Source organism: Onychostruthus taczanowskii, unplaced genomic scaffold, assembly GCF_017590055.1.
Source record: "Onychostruthus taczanowskii isolate IOZ18803 unplaced genomic scaffold, ASM1759005v1 scaffold25, whole genome shotgun sequence".
NCBI classification, from domain to species: Eukaryota; Metazoa; Chordata; class Aves; order Passeriformes; family Passeridae; genus Onychostruthus; species Onychostruthus taczanowskii.
The window spans coordinates 10,445,034-10,462,499 of record NW_024499796.1 but is presented as its reverse complement, the minus strand read 5'-3'; the positions used below and the strand labels follow the sequence as shown (position 1 = coordinate 10,462,499).

General features: G+C 46.8%; 1 protein-coding gene across 4 annotated transcripts in view; it reads left to right on the top strand.

Annotated features, from left to right (window-relative positions):
• Window positions 1-17,466, top strand: part of MAPKAP1 (MAPK associated protein 1) — a 79,886-nt gene that overhangs the window by 319 nt on the left and 62,101 nt on the right. For 3 of the 4 annotated variants that reach the window (XM_041406793.1, XM_041406792.1, XM_041406790.1), the window contains exons 2-4: window positions 7,900-8,217; window positions 11,292-11,381; window positions 14,870-15,018. In XM_041406793.1, the coding sequence (XP_041262727.1) occupies window positions 7,900-8,217; window positions 11,292-11,381; window positions 14,870-15,018 (557 nt within the window). Of the gene's footprint in view, window positions 1-7,138; window positions 7,208-7,899; window positions 8,218-11,291; window positions 11,382-14,869; window positions 15,019-17,466 lie in introns of those variants that run through there. The other variant, XM_041406791.1, reaches the window with a different exon arrangement.

The following is a 17,466-nucleotide window of genomic DNA, read 5'->3' as shown; positions in this document are numbered from 1 at the left end:
GGGCTGCTGATCCCACCCCCTCCCAGGGCAGCCCTTCCAACCCGACAGCCCTTTCCCTGAAGAAATTCCTTCTGCTATCCAAAATTCCTTCTGACGTCGAGGGCAAGTGCCGCTGGCTGGAAATGGGGATGGAGCTCAGGTGTTTCCATTTGTTCAGGTGCTGGCAGGGGCAGGTTGGAGCCGTGGGCAGAGCCGGGGGTGCCGGTGACACTGCCACACACCCGGGGCTGCCCCGGGTGCTGTTTGTGTTAGTGCCTCTGACACAGACCCCAGGCTGTTTTATCATTAACTCTGTGTGTGTGTGTGAGCTGAGGAGCTCCATCAAACTGTGGTGCCTTGTTGGTCACTGTCAGCTCAGTTTTTATCCCACACAGCACAAGGGCAATCCCTCCCTTGTTTGCTTATTGCCTGAGAAGTGTTGTATCTAAAGCCATTATTGTGAGAGCAAAACAAAGCTCCTTGAATATATTTTGTGTGCTCTTGAAAGAGACAGACCCAAAATTAAAAGCCAGAGGAATAAGGGATTCATCTTTTGCTGGAGAAATGTGAATCTGTCCAGTTCCATTTGACATAAAGCCCCAAAGGGGCCGAAGGTCTCAGCCATTTTTAAGTAGGTCTGATCATCATGAGTGTTTCTTAAGTCAGAAGCAGCTTGCATGCTGCTATATTTAAAAAAAATAAGATTATGATCATGTTTTTAACACAATAAAAATATTTACGTGCACTCAAAAGCAGAATGGCAACAGCCTAAAGAAACTGGCCAGGACCAAAGTGTTTGTTTTGCCAGGTGCTGCTGTTTCAGGCACACCCCCTGGCTGGCAGTGTCAGACCTCCCTCCGTGGTGCTGCATTGCTGTGCTGCGAGCCCCTGGGCTGGCTGCACCTGCATCGTGTGCCCAGGCTGTGTCCTGGCTCAGGCAAGGCAGCTTCTGTGAGCCTGGGCACCTCTGTGTGTGTAAAACCCAAAGAGAGCAGCATCTCTCTCAGCAGCAAAAAGGTAAAATGGTGAAGCTTTCTGGTTCAGTTTTTTTTTTGAGATTGAAGCTTGTATTGATGTATATGAAATTTATTAGGTTTTTTAGGCTCTTGAATATCACGCTGAGAATTGTGAAAATGGAAGCTCTAGTCTGATATGCAAGCACTGTGCTTTCATTCTCCACACTACAATAAGATATTTTATTTATCACAGAATCCCAGAGTGGTTTGAGTTGGAAGGGAGCTCAAAGCCCATCCCATCCCACCCCTGCCATGGCAGGGACACCTTCCCCTGTCCAGGCTGCTCCCAGCCCCAGTGTCCAGCCTGGCCTTGGGCACTGCCAGGGATCCAGGGGCAGCCCCAGCTGTGCCAGGGCTGCCCACCCTGCCAGGGAACAATTCCCAATATCCCATCCATCCCTGCCTTCTGGCAGTGGGAGCCATTCCCTGGGTCCTGTCCCTCCATCCCTTGTCTGTGGTGTCTCTCCATCTTTCCTGTAGGCTCCCTTCAGGTGCTGCAAGGCTGCATTTAGGTCACTCCTGGGCCTTCTCTTCTCCAGGCTGAGCAATCCCCATTCTCTCAGCCCTTCCTCGCAGCAGAGGTGCTTCCATCCCTCTGATCATTTTTGTGGCCTCTTCCAGACCCGCTCCAAAGGTTCCTTTAGGAATGTTCAAGCTCAGTGAATTGTCTTTAAAGCATTTTAGACATATGAGTGGCAGAAAGTGTTCCATGGAAAAGCACCTTTGTTGAAAGTCTTCCTTCCCAGCTTTCTGTGCCGAAGCCCATCAGCCTCACCTTCTCCTGGACAGGGACTGCTGTTCCCCTGGAAAAGAGCGTTCAGCAGGAATAAAAGTGAAATGAATGTTACGTGTTATTTACAAGGCCCTCTGGTTTTGTTTTGTTGTTTTAGAGCCAGCAGCAATTAAGCCTCGGTGACGAACTCAGATATTTTTTTCCGTGCGGCGATTCTCCCACACCCGTGCCGTGAAATTGGCTCGGGGGGCTGTGGGTGACCCCGGCGTGGCACCGCAGCTGTGCCGTGTGTCCGGGAGAGCCCGCAGCCAGCACGGGAAGCCAGGCTTCAGCAGGGACCCTGGAAATGAAGCGGAGTGTTTAGATGAAGCGTGTTTAGATGCGGCAGCGCCGGGCAGGAGCGGCGCTGGGAGCGCCTGGATCCCGGCGTTCAGCACAATATCTGAATGAAAAATGACAACACTTTGTCATCTGTTCAAATTGATATTGCACTCTCGGCTGTGACAGCTGAAAAGGCCCACAGGTGCCATATAAAGAGGTGACCATGTTGTCATATTTCATTTAGGCATCCCTCTGCAAAGCCATAATTACCTAATTAGGTTGTTAATTAGGAGATTAGCATTTCGCTATATTGATAGAATGCTCTTTGCAGGCACGAGTCTAGATACAGATTTGTCTGCCCTAATTTATAATCTCTGCGTTTTTTATACTTATTTATTTGCTTAAAATCTTGATGCAAGATTTCTCAGGTTAGCAGAGAATCAACTTGTCTGCAATTAAACAAAGATTGGACAAGATCAGGAAAGAGGAGAGTGAATACTTCCCATACATACCCCAATATTTTCTCCCCCCCCACTAAAGCTCAGTAATTAAAATATTGGAATTGGTGTCATTTGCATCCTGATTAGTGTGACAACAAAAGTATAGCCAAATTCCAGGCAGTTCAAAAATACAGAGCTAGTGCCAGATTGATTTACAGGTCTGGAAATGAACAAATAATTTGTTGGAAGTTGTGTGTAATGTAGTGTTTGCTCATCATAACTTCCCAATTCCAGTCTCTCTTGTGAGAGAGCCTCTTTGTATGACTGTAAATGATTATTTCCTTTTTAATGATAGGACCAGAGTGTGAGTGACAGCTTCTGCAGATAAGTATTCACTCTTAAACGCACTTGAGCTTTTGCTGAAACATAAACTTGAATGTTCGTGCATTTCAGTCCACTTTCCTTTATCCTGCCTGCCCAGGACCTGTCTGTGTTTGAGGGGGTTGATTATTTTTGCTGCTGCAAATGCAGATAACCAGAACCATTTCTTGTGCAATTGCAGACAGAAGTTGACTGGGAAATTATTTCATAGACCCTGAATCATAAATTTTGAAGTATGTTCGTGCCGTCCTGTTCCTGCTTATATGATGCTGGGGAAAAATCAATTTTTAATTCTAATCTGCCTATCTTTTTCATTAGTTTTTAAAGATCACTTTGAAGAGCTACAGTCAAGGAGGTGTTTGAGTACAGGGACTGTGGAAGCCCTTGAATGATAACATGACCTGCAATGGTATATAATTTTTCCAGCTTGCTATTTGAGTTTGTTAGCAATTGTTGTGGATCCAAATTGTACCTTCCACGAGTTGTGTCTTTGGAATAATTTCTTTTACTTTGAATAGGGCTTTAATTGTTTATTACTTCCTTAAGGAGGATAGTAAATTTAAACAATATTAAAATAAACAAACAAAAAACCAAAAACAAGCTACAGCTTTGCAGAACATGAGGAAAGAAGCTTCTTTTCCCCCTACTTCTTGCTTTTATAATTTAGAGAGGAAAATACATTGCAGGAATTAGCTTGAGAGTTTTGTGGGGAATTTGGAATTGCTTTTAGCCATTTGAACTGGAGGACTCTTAAAATCATTCCATCAAAACTGGTGGAACTTCCAAGTTGTAGCTCTTTCCTGCAGCAGAACATTTTTAGTTGCTGACAGCTTTCTCTGATTTTATTGTTTCTTGTAGCTTGTTTAGAAGTCTGTGTATTTCAAAGCAAGAAAGGCAAAAATATCAACCCTTCATGTGAGGAAAATATTTCCTGTAAGGTGCCATGGAAAGGTGGCGCTGTCATTTTAGGGACACATTCCTCAGTCAGAGATGTGCGGCACCACGGGACTTTTGGTGGAGCTGGAGGTTCTGAGCTGGAGCCTGTGACCTTTTGGGGGCAGGTACAGGGTGTGAAAGTGCCTGCTGGCCAAGAGGAATCTGCAGTTCTGCTGGAAAATGTGCCAGGACCCGCAGGAGGGAGCAGGGCTGGGGCAGGGGTGGCACAGAGGGGCCCTGCCCCACGGCTGGCAGCTGTGCAGGTGAGACACCTGCCCTGCCTGGTGCTGCTGTGGGGCAGTGACGGGGACGAGCCACCTTGTGCTGTGCAGTGACGGCGAGGCATTGTGTCAGACTCACTGTGCTCATTTCAAAAGCCCAGGAAATCCATTCTGAAATAGCTGCCTTTTCCCCAAAGTGAGGAAAGCTGCTCTCAGCATTTTTTCACGCTCAAGGTCAAACGTTTCCCCTGCAAGCAGCAGGAGCAGGGCTGACACATGGCTGCAGTCCCCCCAGTCGCTGGGTCCAGCACGGAGCTGCTTCCAGCTGTGCCTGCTGCTGTCTGCCTGACACGTGGTGGGCAAGGGGATGGATGGGAGGGATGGCAGCCCTGAGTTGAGCTCGTCCTTTCCCCTGATCCCACACTCGTTTTGCTGTCTCGTCGTCACCTCGTGTAGGTTAACTTGCAGATATGATACTCTGTGTGGGGTTTGGTGGGGAAGCAGGAGAGCCAGGCAATCTTTATTTAAATAATTGCAGTGCATCAAGCAAGCAGGAGGGTCACACGAGCAGTTAGCGTGTTGTGATGATGAAGCTGCCTCCCGAAATTCAGCTGTGTTCAGCTGTGTGTTCAAGGTGCAGCCTGCACGGCTGCAGATCCTTTTCCAAGACCTTTGTGTCACCTCCTGGCAGTGGAGTCGTTTGTTAGCACGCTCTGCGTTGCTCATTGTGTGCAGGGTTATGAATGAGCCTGATCTGCATAAAGCCCTGCTGCCCTCGCTGGGAGAGCCCATCCATGCCATAAATATAGCCGTGGGGAACTGCAAGAGCAATACTGCTGATAAAAATAGTAGACTGAGATGCAGCTGTCTGGTGCTGCCACAAAGTTCCTGTGAATCCTGGCGAGGTGTTCAGCCTCTTGATGGTGCAGTTTGACATCTTTGGGGATGCTCTGTGCCTGCACAGACTGAGGGGGGGCTGTGCTCCCCCGGGCCGTGGCAGAATCACAGCAGTGGGGCCAAGAGGGGAGAGGGAGCATTCAACCCTGGGGTGTTGGTCAGACAAGGTGCAGACAGTTAGATAGGTGAATAACAAAGATCAGAAGAAAGTGAAGATCTCTGTCCACCTGTGTGATGATCACAGGTGTTTGCCAAGCAGTACATCATTAAATCCCAGCCTGTGCATCCTGTTGTACAGAAACACCCAACTCTAAAATGTTGGAGACTTCACACTGCTCTCTTCAGTTTTAGTGTTTGCACAAAGCTGCCTGCAAAGTGCTTTATTCAGTGGTAGGCTATTATTTGTATAGCACAAGCATTAGAAGAACATTTATCTCTTGGTTAGGATTAAGGGATGTATCAGATGCTGATGCTCAGAAGGTCCCTGCATTCCGTTAAATTTGGCTCCTCCGTGAGGATGTGGTGATGCTGTGTGGGTGTAGGAGTGCAGAAGGGCTGTGCTGGCAGATCTCAGCAGATCTAGACATTGGGTTTGGGTCTGTGATTTGCTGGAACCTTCAAGGTGTTTGTGTAAAGGTTTATAAAACTGAACTTTGCTCCTTTGAGTTCTTCTCTCTCACTGGAAGTCGCTGTTCCTTGGTCTGTGCCTTTATCAACAGAACTGGTTACTAGAATTCTGGAGGCTACAACTACTAAATATGGCATCAAAACCTGGACTGAATGTGGGGGTCTGACCTTTTCTGTTGTTTTTTGAAGGGTATTAACTGTTCAGAGAGTTTTCAGTTAGCATTAATGTGTTGATAAATTAGCTTTAATGTACCTTTTTGAAAATTCTGAAGAGGAGGAAATAAAAATACGTTTGTGTAAAAGTAGTGTAGAATTTCCAGCACTTTCTCAGCGTTCAGGTTTATGGGAGAGGCATTTGCACACGTGCACTTGGGAAGAAGCTTGGCTGATTTAGCACAGGACTGTTAATGGCAGGAAGTCGGGGTGCAGGGTATAAAGGTAAAACTCTCGCATCTGCTGTTACATGTTGTTAACTCCCTCAGCAGACATTAAATCATTTCAAGTACAATAATAGTGTGGGAGGTAAATTAACTAACCATTAACAATCTTATAAATACACAATTAACATGCCAACATTTATATGACACATTGATGGGGCAGCAGTAATTTTTGATTGGGAGTTTGCAGACCTTTCCGACGCCCGAGGCTGTTGCTTATTTAAACAAGTTTTTGCCAATTGCAGGTCCACGTGGCCTTTCCTAATCAGTGAGTAGAAATAATTCAATTTAGAGAACATCCTCAACATGTGTTTTGCCATGTCCATAGGCTGTACTTGGTTGTGTCTGTGTTTTTCAGGCCCCGCTGTGCTGGTCACGCTGGGGCAGGGTCAGAGCCCCAGACACTTCAGTCCTTTGGGTGGGACATTTTCCTCGTGGCCTCTCTACCTTCTTTGATGGAAAGAGTCAGAAAATTAAAACAGAGTGTGGAGTTGTGGTGCTCTGGAGCCTCTGGACATCCCATCCAAACTCCCACCCCAGGCAGGGCCAGCAAAGCTCCAGGCTGTGTCCAAGTGGGCTTTGGGGGTCTCCAAGGATCCTGCTGGAGTGAATTTCACTAATAGCAGAATATATAGGGACAAAAAAGGGAACGTGGCAAAATGCATTCACTGGTCCTGGAACAAGCCTGGCTGGTCCTTTCTGCCCCTTCCCTCTGTTAAAATGTCCTGGAGAAGGCCAGCTGCCTTCAGCAGGGTTTCATGGGAAGTGGCTTTGTGTGATTTAAGCAGCAGTTTTGGAAGCAGCAAGGACAGGAGATTGCTGGTGTTTCTGAGTTCAAAATCCCAAGCACACACATGCAGCTCTGTAAAGTGTTTTCCTCTGGTTAGAAAAGCAGTGGGGATTCCAAACTTCAGTCCTGCCCTGTGTGTGAGCTCAGACTGAGCCCCCTCAGGTGGAGGTGTCCCAGTGGCTCCTGCTGCTGCTCACTGATGGACTCTCTGCATGAACAGGAATAATTATTTTTTTCTTTTTAGGTTCTTTTCAGCAGGTAATTTTTTGATCCAGCTCATCCCACAGCTCCACTGCCAGCTTTGGGAGATGGTGGAACTCCTGGAGCAGGTCAGGCAGGGCATGGAGCTGCCCCTTTCACAGTCAGCCCGGGCTTGAATTAGATTGGCATCACTGCAAACCCACAGCTACAGAAAAATCAGATAACAATGTGAGCGTGGTTTGGGTTTTGTGGTTTGGGGTTTTTTCCTTTTCCTTTTTGCCCTCTGCTTTGTTTCAAAAGGCCACTTGAGTGCTCTGAATGAAATATCTTAGGTAAGTGGCAATTACTGTTCTTAAAGTGCTTTGGTCACAGAGCTTTCTGTGTTACAGCATTGCCCTGTGTGAAGCACCACGCAGCAGCAGATGTTCAATATTCTGCCCTGAGACACTAATCTCTTCACGTTTAAAGCTTTTCCTGGAAATACAAAACCTGAAGAGAGTCTGTAATAAGGTACTCAAAAAGTTGGTGTGTAGACACAGAACCAAAACAGAAACACAGTTATGATGGGTGAAAAGAAATCCAAAACCCTGTCAGTTTTGTATAGGATCAGTTGGAATAGGCAGATGTTTGTGCTCTGGATTCCCTTGCCATCCTCCTGTGTGCAGCCCTGGGGGTGTTTTTCCTGACAGCACCCATGTGTTGCAGAGTGCTGGGACCTGTCTGTGGGTACCTCTGCTGTCCTGGGACTCGGGTTTCGAGCTGGCCTCCAAACCCCCTGTTCCTTACATGGACCTCAGCAAGCGGTGTGGCACAAGTGACGTGGCAGAGCCGAGCAGCTCTCCCTCAGCCTGCCGGGCTCCGTGCATCGCGGGGCTCCGGGCTTCTGGTGTCCCTTCCTGCAACGTGTCCGTCCTTCCCAGGTGCCCACGAGGCAGGATGGAGAGGAGATAGTACAGCGAGGTGGTGGCCCTGCGGCAGGATGGCTTTCCTGGACAACCCCACCATCATCCTGGCGCACATCCGGCAGTCGCACGTGACCAGCGACGACACGGGCATGTGCGAGATGGTGCTGATCGACCACGACGTGGACCTGGAGAAGCTGCAGCCCGCGGCCGCGCTCGGGGACGGCGCCTCGGAGCCGCAGGGCAGCAACGGGGACGCTCAGGGCTACGTCTACTCCCAGTCCGTGGACATCACCTCCAGCTGGGACTTCGGCATCAGGCGCCGATCCAACACAGGTACGTGGTGCCGGGCCGGGCGTTGCTTGTCCTGCCTGAGGGACAGAGCCGAGCAGGGCTGGCCTGGGCTCTGCCACGCTGCCTTTGCGGTGCTGAGCCCTTCTAGAGAAGGATAAACAACCATTCATTACTTTAGTGTGCTGGCAGCCCAGCCTTAATTGCTGTTTTACCTAATCCTGTGCCGGGGAACGTCGAGGTAGTCAGTTTTGTAGATAGGAAAAAATTCAAATTGCGGAGACATCAAATCTAAATCCAAAGTACGTGAACAGTCTGTGATATCTCTATTGTTACTGTCTGGAGGGGTGTTAACTTTTGAACAGGATAGTTATTTTCTGAGAAAAAAATCTGCCTAGTGAGGCATCAAATGTATTTGTTATAAAAGAGAGGAATGAAGTTTGATGTGAGCCAGCAAAGGGAATGATTTGTCTGTATTTTGTCTGCTGAAGTTTTATTTCTGATAAAAACCTTGAGCTAGGGTTTAAGGTACCAGATTAAGAAGTTTAAGGGTGAGCACCTTTGCAAAATACACTCATTTTGTCATGGCTGGCAGAAAGCTCTCCCATGTGGTGTTTCATATAAGGGATATCCAGGCTTCTGCTTAGACCTGGGGAATATTATGAACAGGAGTTCTGTGAGGTCAAATACAGAGGAGAAGGTTGGTGTGCAGTGGTCAGTACTGACCTCTCTTTCCTGTTTCTGTATATTTTTTTAAATGATTTCTGCAGGTATTACAACACCACCTAGAGCCCAGAAAGCACCTCTGTGCTCTGCTTCACCAGGAAAATGTGTGTGCTGTCAGAGACACTGAAATGCCTTTTCCAAGTAGGGAGTTGTGAGAGGTGCCAGAAAAGCTTTGGCACTGATCTCCTGTGGCAGAGTGAGGTTTGGAAGTGAACTGAGATTACAGCCCAGCCTGGCAGGAGGCTGTGCTGGCAATCCAGGCTGCCCTGGGCTGGGGCACTTCAGCCCGGGGTGCAGCTCCTGAGGAAGGAGAGGCCAAGTCTGAGAGTTTATAGATTACTCCAGAAAAGGATTCTGAAGGATCATTTCACCCAGGGAGCAGACTGGTGGAATAATCCCCATGTGAATGATGGTTTGAAGGCATTTCAGGTGCCAGCTGGGGCACGTTCCAAGGTCAGGGGTGCCAGGAGCTCTGGCATGCCAGGAGGAGAGGGCAGTGCCAGGGGTTGCCAGGCGAGCAGCACCGTGCCCAGGCCAGGAGCAAAGGCTCAGCTCAGGACTGACCATTAGTGAAACCCTTGGGCAGCCACCAAACTTTGGCTTTTCACCCCCAAAACTGTCCCTGGCTGCCTGTGACAGCGAGCCCTCAGTAATTCCCATTTCTAGCAGGTGCTGGCCATTCCATCTGGCCTGGTAGCAGGGTCCCACAGTGAAATGGCCACTTCTGATCATTTAGGTGATTTAGGTGACTCCACTTAGGTGGAGGAGCAGGGTGGGTCAGGGGAGGTGCTGCCTGTGCTCTTGGACATTTGTTTTGACAGGGGTTGGAAATACCAAACAAGATAAAAACGTGCATTATCCTGTTTCTATTCTGTGGTTTTTCCTTAATTCTTTGTTTACCTGTTCATCTAACAGATTATATTTTATTATATTAATATTTATTTCTATTTTGTGATAGCTCATTTGGAAAGGAAGGGTTTTGGAAGGTAATCTTGAGTTACAGTGTGGGCAGTAACTAGTCCAAATGTGGAGCTTTTCTTTCAGAATAAAATTTCTATGCTACAACAGTGTTTTCCCAATATTTAAAGTTATGAGAAGGGATATATTTCTTATTTCATTAAGAGGAAGCTACCTAGAGGTATTCAGGTTCTAGCATGGTGTTGTTAATGGGAGATACTTATCAAAGTCCCCGTTTGTGCTTGCACCCTCAACTCCTGCTTGCTACAGCTGTTCAGCTTCAAAGGAGGATTTTTTTATCAGTTCCCTCATTGACAGTTTTTATGGAGAAAAAAAAATTACTTCCTTGTCCACAATTCAGTTCAAAGACCTAAATGTAAAAGAATAATAACAGAAAGAATAGAAAATACTTATTAATGTTTTCTAATTGCTGAAAAGGCTCAGGGAACTCCACTTGTATCCAAAAATTGTCAGAGTCATTTAGCATTTTAGAATCTCTTCTACAAACCCATTTTAGTTAATGAATTATCTCAATACATCAAAATTGCTAATATGTCCAGCAAACTGTTTCCTTTGGGGATCAGCACTGTCAGTTTTACTTCCCAGTCTGATCTGCTTCTCTGGAGTGCATGATATCAGTGGTTTCTTGGGGTCATTGTCTCGGGTGGCTTCCATCAGGATTTTCCCCCAAGGAAGAATTACAGTTAACAAAAAAGGTAATTTAAGTTGTTGTCTGATATCCTGGGCTGCAAGTTCTTTGGTGTCAGAACTATTTGGGGCTTTTTTCCCTGACCATATTTTGGAGTCAAAATATATGTAAAGAAATATTCTATTCATTTTAGGATTTGACTAATGTTGTGGAGATACAAATCATTTCTTTTACTACCTATAAACTGTTTCAGCCTACTGAAGGAAAAGCCGTGCTAATTTATATCGCTTTGACATTTTATAATTTTCATGATTTTTAGATAAAGGATTTTATATTTAAAACTTTAATAGTCTAGTCTGAGTTCATTTATCTTTAATTTTTGAAACGGGTAGAGTAATTCATAACAGTAATTTTATTCCTGTAATGTAATATTCACTTCAGTTCATTTGTGCATTAAAATTCCTTTAAGACCGTTATTAATGATTTATATAATGAAATGTCATATTAATCACAGAAGTTTTCACATTTTATTATTCTCTTCCATGTTAATACTATCTTTATGATCTCTATTAATGTTTTATATCCTCTAATTTCAATTATAAATCAAGAACATTTTCATGTTTTTGTTGGTATTTGCTTTTCAGGGGTGCCACCTTTAAAATTTTATGACTTTTTCCCCTACATATGCAGTATAAAACATCTTTATTCATATAAAGGTAGTTAATTATGTCTTTGTTTATAGTAAACTTTCATTGACAAACTTATAGTTGTAATATTTCTTTTCAAGCTCAGAGACTAGAACGTCTGCGGAAAGAGAGACAAAATCAAATAAAATGCAAAAACGTTCAGTGGAAAGACAGAAATACTTCTTACTCAGGTAAAATAAAATATCTCTTCTTTTCCTACTGTTTTTACCCGTGCCTGTGATGGTTACAGCATTTGCAGTTTGTGATTTTCACAGCCTGGAGGAAATGCCAATGCTTTGTGCTGTCAGGGTGCCAGCTCTGGCATGGCGCTCAGGGGGTTAACAGGGCAGAGGAGAGTTTGGGCACCCACTTGGGGTTAGGGGCTATGGGGTTAGGGGGTTAGGGAGTTGTGGGGTTAGGGAGTTGTGGGGTTATGGAGTGGGCTCTGCACCCCAAAGTATCCCTGGGGGCTCAGGGTGTCTGTCCCCTCAGGGGCTCAGAGGGGCCTGGGCAGGGCACAGCCCTGGTGGCACTGTGGCTGAGCCCTGGTGGCAGTGTGGCACACCCCTGGTGGCACTGGCACTGTGACAGAGCCCTGGTGGCACTGTGGCACAGCCCTGGTGGCAGTGTGGCACAGCCCTGGTGGCACTGGCACTGTGGCACAGCCCTGGTGGCACTGTGGCACAGCCCTGGTGGCACTGGCAGTGTGGCACAGCCCTGGTGGCACTGGCACTGTGGCTGAGCCCTGGTGGCACTGTGGCACAGCTCTGGTGGCACAGGGCTGAGCCCTGGCAGTGTGGCACAGCCCTGGTGGCACTGGCACTGTGGCACAGCCCTGGTGGCACTGTGGCACAGCAGGGACAGGAGTGGCTCTGCCCAGGTGTCTCTCTCCAGATGCAGCATCAGGGCCTCCAGGGCACTTCCAGCTGCATTTGGCACCTGGTGCCATGGGGGATTTTGGAGAGTTCACTTGCATGGAGTATTTTTGTGGCTACTTCTTTAGATAAGGTGCAAATCTTAAGGAATAAAGAGTAGATGTATGATCTGCTTAAATGCAAGCATAATAGATGCTGGCTTGGCTGATCTTGCCTTTCCTTGGTGAAACTGTATCACTGATTTCTCAAAAATATTAAGTTCTGGTTTTGTTAATTGTATAATTAAGTATTTGTGAGTGGATGTTCTACATAGTTTAAATTGTAGTATGTGAAATTACAAATCTGTCTCGATTTTCCTATTTTAGAGCTCCAGCTAGTTTCTATTTCTGTTGTACTTGACAGACATTCAAACCTTTGTATGGTCTGTCATGCCTACTTCTTTCAAAATTTGTGTATATCTAATGAGGTTCCTCTGTAATCTCCCTTTTTTTGCCTAATTCTCCCTGTCTCCGTGGCTGCCATTTGTTCTCCAGCCCTGTAACATCTTTTTCAGAGGAGTGAACAAAGCTGCTCACACGAGCAGCAGGGTCTCACTAATCCTTAATTCAGTGTTCAGCTGTGCTGGATACCCCTGCTAATGCATGCTGAAATGTTTTTGCCTTTCTCCTCCTGTAAGCAGAGTTGTAGCTTTTAAAGGTTAATCTACCATAACCTCCAGCTCTTTGCTCAGTGTTTTATAGCCCTTGGCCAGGGATGCTGCACATCCCTCCTGTGTGTCCTGCACTCTGGGCTGGCTCAGGCTCAGCTTCCTGCAGCCCCTGCTGCTGCTGGGGCTCCATGGCCACCTCTCCTTCTGTCCCCAGAGCCACTCCTGTCCCCTGTGAGCCACTCCTGTCCCCTGTGAGCCACTCCTGTCCCCTCTGAGCCACACTTGTCCCCTCTGAGCCACACTTGTCCCCTCTGAGCCACACTTGTCCCCTCTGAGCCACACTTGTCCCCTCTGAGCCACACTTGTCCCCTCTGAGCCACACTTGTCCCCTCTGAGCCACTCTTGTCCCCCCTGAGGAATGTGCATGCAAATGGATCAGTGCCTGCCTGCTGCAGAGCAGATTTAAATACAAAATAAAGAAGTCACACAAAAACTGCAGGCTCGAGGCTGTTGGCAGAGCTGGTTTTCCCTCTCTGCTTGGCCACTGAGGTCTGGGTGCTGCTCCCTTACTGCCTGAACAGCCCTGCAGCAAGGAGCAGCCCTTCAGGACATCCTCTGTGCCCTGGCATCTTACATTCCTTCATTTCAGAGCATACAAAATGCAATTTAACGATGTGTCAACGATCCTTCCCAAGTCTTGCATCCAGCCCATACTGACATGCAGAGTAGCTGTAGATAAAAACTTGCTTTTTCACTTGTATGAGTAAAACCATTGTAGTGGATTCCAGTGGCCTTTCCAAGTGCCCAGGAATTGTCAGTTAAAGGTAATACTCCAGCATAATGCTTTAGATTTTTTTTTTTTAAATTAGGTACAAGAGCTTGTTGAAAAACCAAAACAACCTAATGGAGTTAAAGTGGCCACATTGAAAAGGATTAAATCGAGCTTTTTTAGTTAACTGCAGCCTCTCACAAGCCCGCTGGGGATCTCTCAGTGCCAGTATTTAGCACCTCTGCCAACTGCCTGAATTTTAAGGCAATCTGCTGATAAAAATAAATGGAGCTTTTGACTAGTTATCATTTGACAGGTTTTAATTTTGCACTCTAAGGAATGAGCCAAGTCCCTGCGGATCAAGTGCCGGGTCATTCCCTCTCGGGAGCAGCTCCATTTCCCTGGAGAAGCAAGATGGGGATCTGTGAGCTGCGGGGAGCCCCAGGGCAGGAGAGCTGGGCTGGGCCCTGGGAGGTGATGGATGGAGGCTGGGGGCTCTGCTTGCTGGGTGGGAAAGCTGGGCCAGCTTCAGGCACAGCTCCCTGCAGCCAGAGCCCTTGGTGCTGCTGTGCTGGAACACCCTGTCCTGATTTCACAGTGCCTTCTAACACAAGAAGTCCTATTTTCTAGGGGTTTTTGAAAGTAAATTGGGAGTTGAGCTGTTGGTGGAAATTCAGCTGTGCACTTTCTTCACGTTAAAAGGCTTTTAGGAGCCTTCACAGACCACTCAAAGACTCCTGAATTGCATCCCTTTGTTTTTAGAAAGGTTTTTTTTATTGTTATTGTTCAACTGCTGATGTGGAATGGTGGTTTCAGGCTGGACATTTTTAAGAGGGGAGGCTGTATCCAGTCCCCCAGGAGGAGCAGAAGTGCAGGGCTGTCCTGGGGCTGGTGCCAGGGCTGCAGCTGGCAGGGACAAGTGCAGGGCTGTCCTGGGGCTGGTGCCAGGGCTGCAGCTGGCAGGGTGTCCCTGCAGGGCAGGGCTGCTGTGCCAGGCTCAGCGGCAGCTCTGCTGCTCCTGTGGCAGCAGCTCCTTTCCTCCGTGTTCCCTGCTCCTCTGGAGAAGGTAGGCAAGCAGAGAGACCAGGAATGTGCCATTCCCTTGATTGTTTCCTGACTCAAGTGGGTCTCACACTGATCAGCTGTGTTCTCTGTAGAGGAAAACTCACCTTTTTCTCAGCTTAAACAGGAGCATCATTCAGGCTTCTTAATGGCTTCATGTCTTTGGGCTATGAAAGAGTGGTGGTAGATGCTGCCCTGCTGAAGCATTTGTAGGTTTATTTATTTGATTTTGTGCTCCCTCTTATGATGTTATCTCTCTGTGGTGAGCAGCAGCCTCTGTACGTCTCCTCATGCCATGCCTCTAATCTCTTTTCTGATCTGCAGCAGAGGAGCTGAGCTCACTGTTTGAAAAGAAGAATTTTAGGGTGAAATCCCCGTGCTCTGGGAAGCAGTCCATCCTCTCTGTGCGACTGGAGCAGTGTCCCCTGCAGCTCAACAACCCCTTCAATGAGTACTCCAAGTTCGACGGCAAGGTGAGTGCCCGGGCTCTGTCGGGTGCCAGGGGTGCCCTGTGCCCAGGCCAGGCTCTGCTCCTGGCCTTTGGCTTCTGCAGGCTCCTCTTGGGCTCCGTGGGGTCATCAGGTGTTGGCAGTGCTTGTCTAGAAACGAGCAGATGCAGTGGCTGCAGCTTCAGTGGAGCCATTTCTGCTGTTCCCGTTACAAATTCTGGACTGAGAATGAGGCTCCTCTGCCTTGCTGTTCCCTCCTCCAGCAGGTCAGGGAGGTGCACCTTGGTTGTGACAGAGTCCTGGCACCTCTCTCTAGAGCTGATGAGACCCTTTGTACAAATGATTGATTATTTGGCATTTTAAAAAACCCCAAAACTGTTCTGTGTATCCACATCACAGAACTTGCTGAATATTCCCTCATCCATGTCTTTGTCCTCAGGGCTCTGCTGAGGGTGGGAGCAGCCATGGTTTTGAGGGTGGGAAACTCAAGTATCAGTGGGTAGTATCTGAGGCAAAAAGAAACACTAATCCTTGAATTTCTGCTGATTTGTGTAGCACAGGAAGGAGACTGGCTGCAAACCTGGCAGGTCCTGGGGTCAGGAGATGGATCTGATGTTGCTCAGACTGGGGATAAATGTCTTCCCTGTACTCCACATTGTCAGATATCTCTGTCATCAACTCTAAAAACTGAAATATAAACATTGGTGTGATGGATCATTGTCATATTGTTCCAAAACAAGGATAAATACTCCACAGATCTGTTTTCTGCTGGGTTTGTTTGTGGAATCTCCTGTGGGAGGATGGAGTTTGAGCTTCATTACCATCGTGATGGAAGAATTTCATATTCTGTTAGGTGTTCTTGAAGTGGAAAGTCACATCCATAATTCCAGAGACGCTTCTAGGAGTACCTGGAATATTGTGAAATGGTAACCTTTAGACTATGAAGTTCATGTGCAAAAGCTCCTCTACTGTGATTTTATATTTATTAGCATGTGGCAATTAGTGCTAACTCAGGTTTTCAGAATTCCTGGCCTCATTAACGAGTGACAGCAGCACTTTCATGCTGACAGCACCAAGAGGCTTTTTTCTAAACTCTGGGTTTGTTGTTCTTGTGCCACGAAATTTCAGTTGGGCAAACATTTAAATGAGCTCTCATGTCATGTATAGGGGGAAATAAAAATCAAATACTTCTTTATTAAGAGAATTCTGTTGTAATTCAGTCAGAAACTTGAGCTACTTCAGCATTTTTCATTCCCTCTTTGGCAATCCAAGCTAATCTTTACTGTGTTAATTGTAGTTGTCTATAATGCACATTTTAATTTTCACCTATTGAAGTCAGCCACATTTAGCAGGTGCTTGGGCCACTGCAAGCAAGTGGCACTCTGTCAGTTTGAGAGGGTAAGGAAACACCTCAGTGTCACTCAGTTGTGATTTGCAGGGTCTGATATGAACCATTTCAGCTGTGATCTGCAAATCAAAATGCCTTCTTTACAATCCCAAATAATTGAATGTGCATTTTGTTAGAGTATAATGTCACTCTGTTAATTTTAACACCATTGTTTCTGTTCCTCTGTTAGGGTATCAGTAGTTTGCATACAAAGTTCATTCTCTATAGCTCTGTATGTATTATCTGGTACAATTCTTGGCTGACCATCTGAGATGTAGAAGAAGCATAACTCCAGTTGTGAGTTATTTTACTTCAGTTCTCATGTATTTTCAGTCAGTAAAAACACCAAAAATCATCAAGCTTTAAAAAATTATTTTTAATGACATATCATGTGTCTTGTATTTATTTTTATTGATAATAGATGAACAGCATTTCACAGAAATATAATTCTTTCAGGGAGTAGTGCATGACTTATTTACATAATTAACAGAGCCATGGATCTCTGGGGGAAATGGAACATAATTGGGGAAAGGGGGGGTGAGGAGGGGCTGGGGGCCTAATTAAACATGTCTTAAAAACACCCTGCTTAATGATGTATTTACTCAGGGGGTCAGAGGGGCTCTCAGGTCTCTAAGCAGGTCCGTGCTGGGGTTTGGCAGGGCAGTTCCAGGCTGCCCAGCAGCACTCCTGCCTCGGTGCTGGGTGGAGCAGGAGCTCAGGGCTGTGCTGGGCTCTGTCCCTGCCCGTGCTGCTCGTCCTGCCTGGGCTCAGGTCCTGGCCTGGAATCCAGAAATCCAGAAATCCATGAATCCTCCTGGGCTCCCCTTCCCCGTGCTGTGCTCAGCCCATCAGAGCCTGGCACGTGCCAGCGTGGGCACTGCTCACACCTGCAGGTGTTCCCTGCCAGATTTAGTGTCTCTTTCATAACCACTTCTGTGATTTTATGAAATAGTAAAATTTTAAAGCGCTCTAATTTCTTCCTGTCCTGATTGCTTCATTAATTGTCAAAACAGTAGAGAGGATGGCTGGTGAAATACAACTGCAGCGAGGTGTTCTGAGCAGCTCAGGGATCCACACAACTTGCC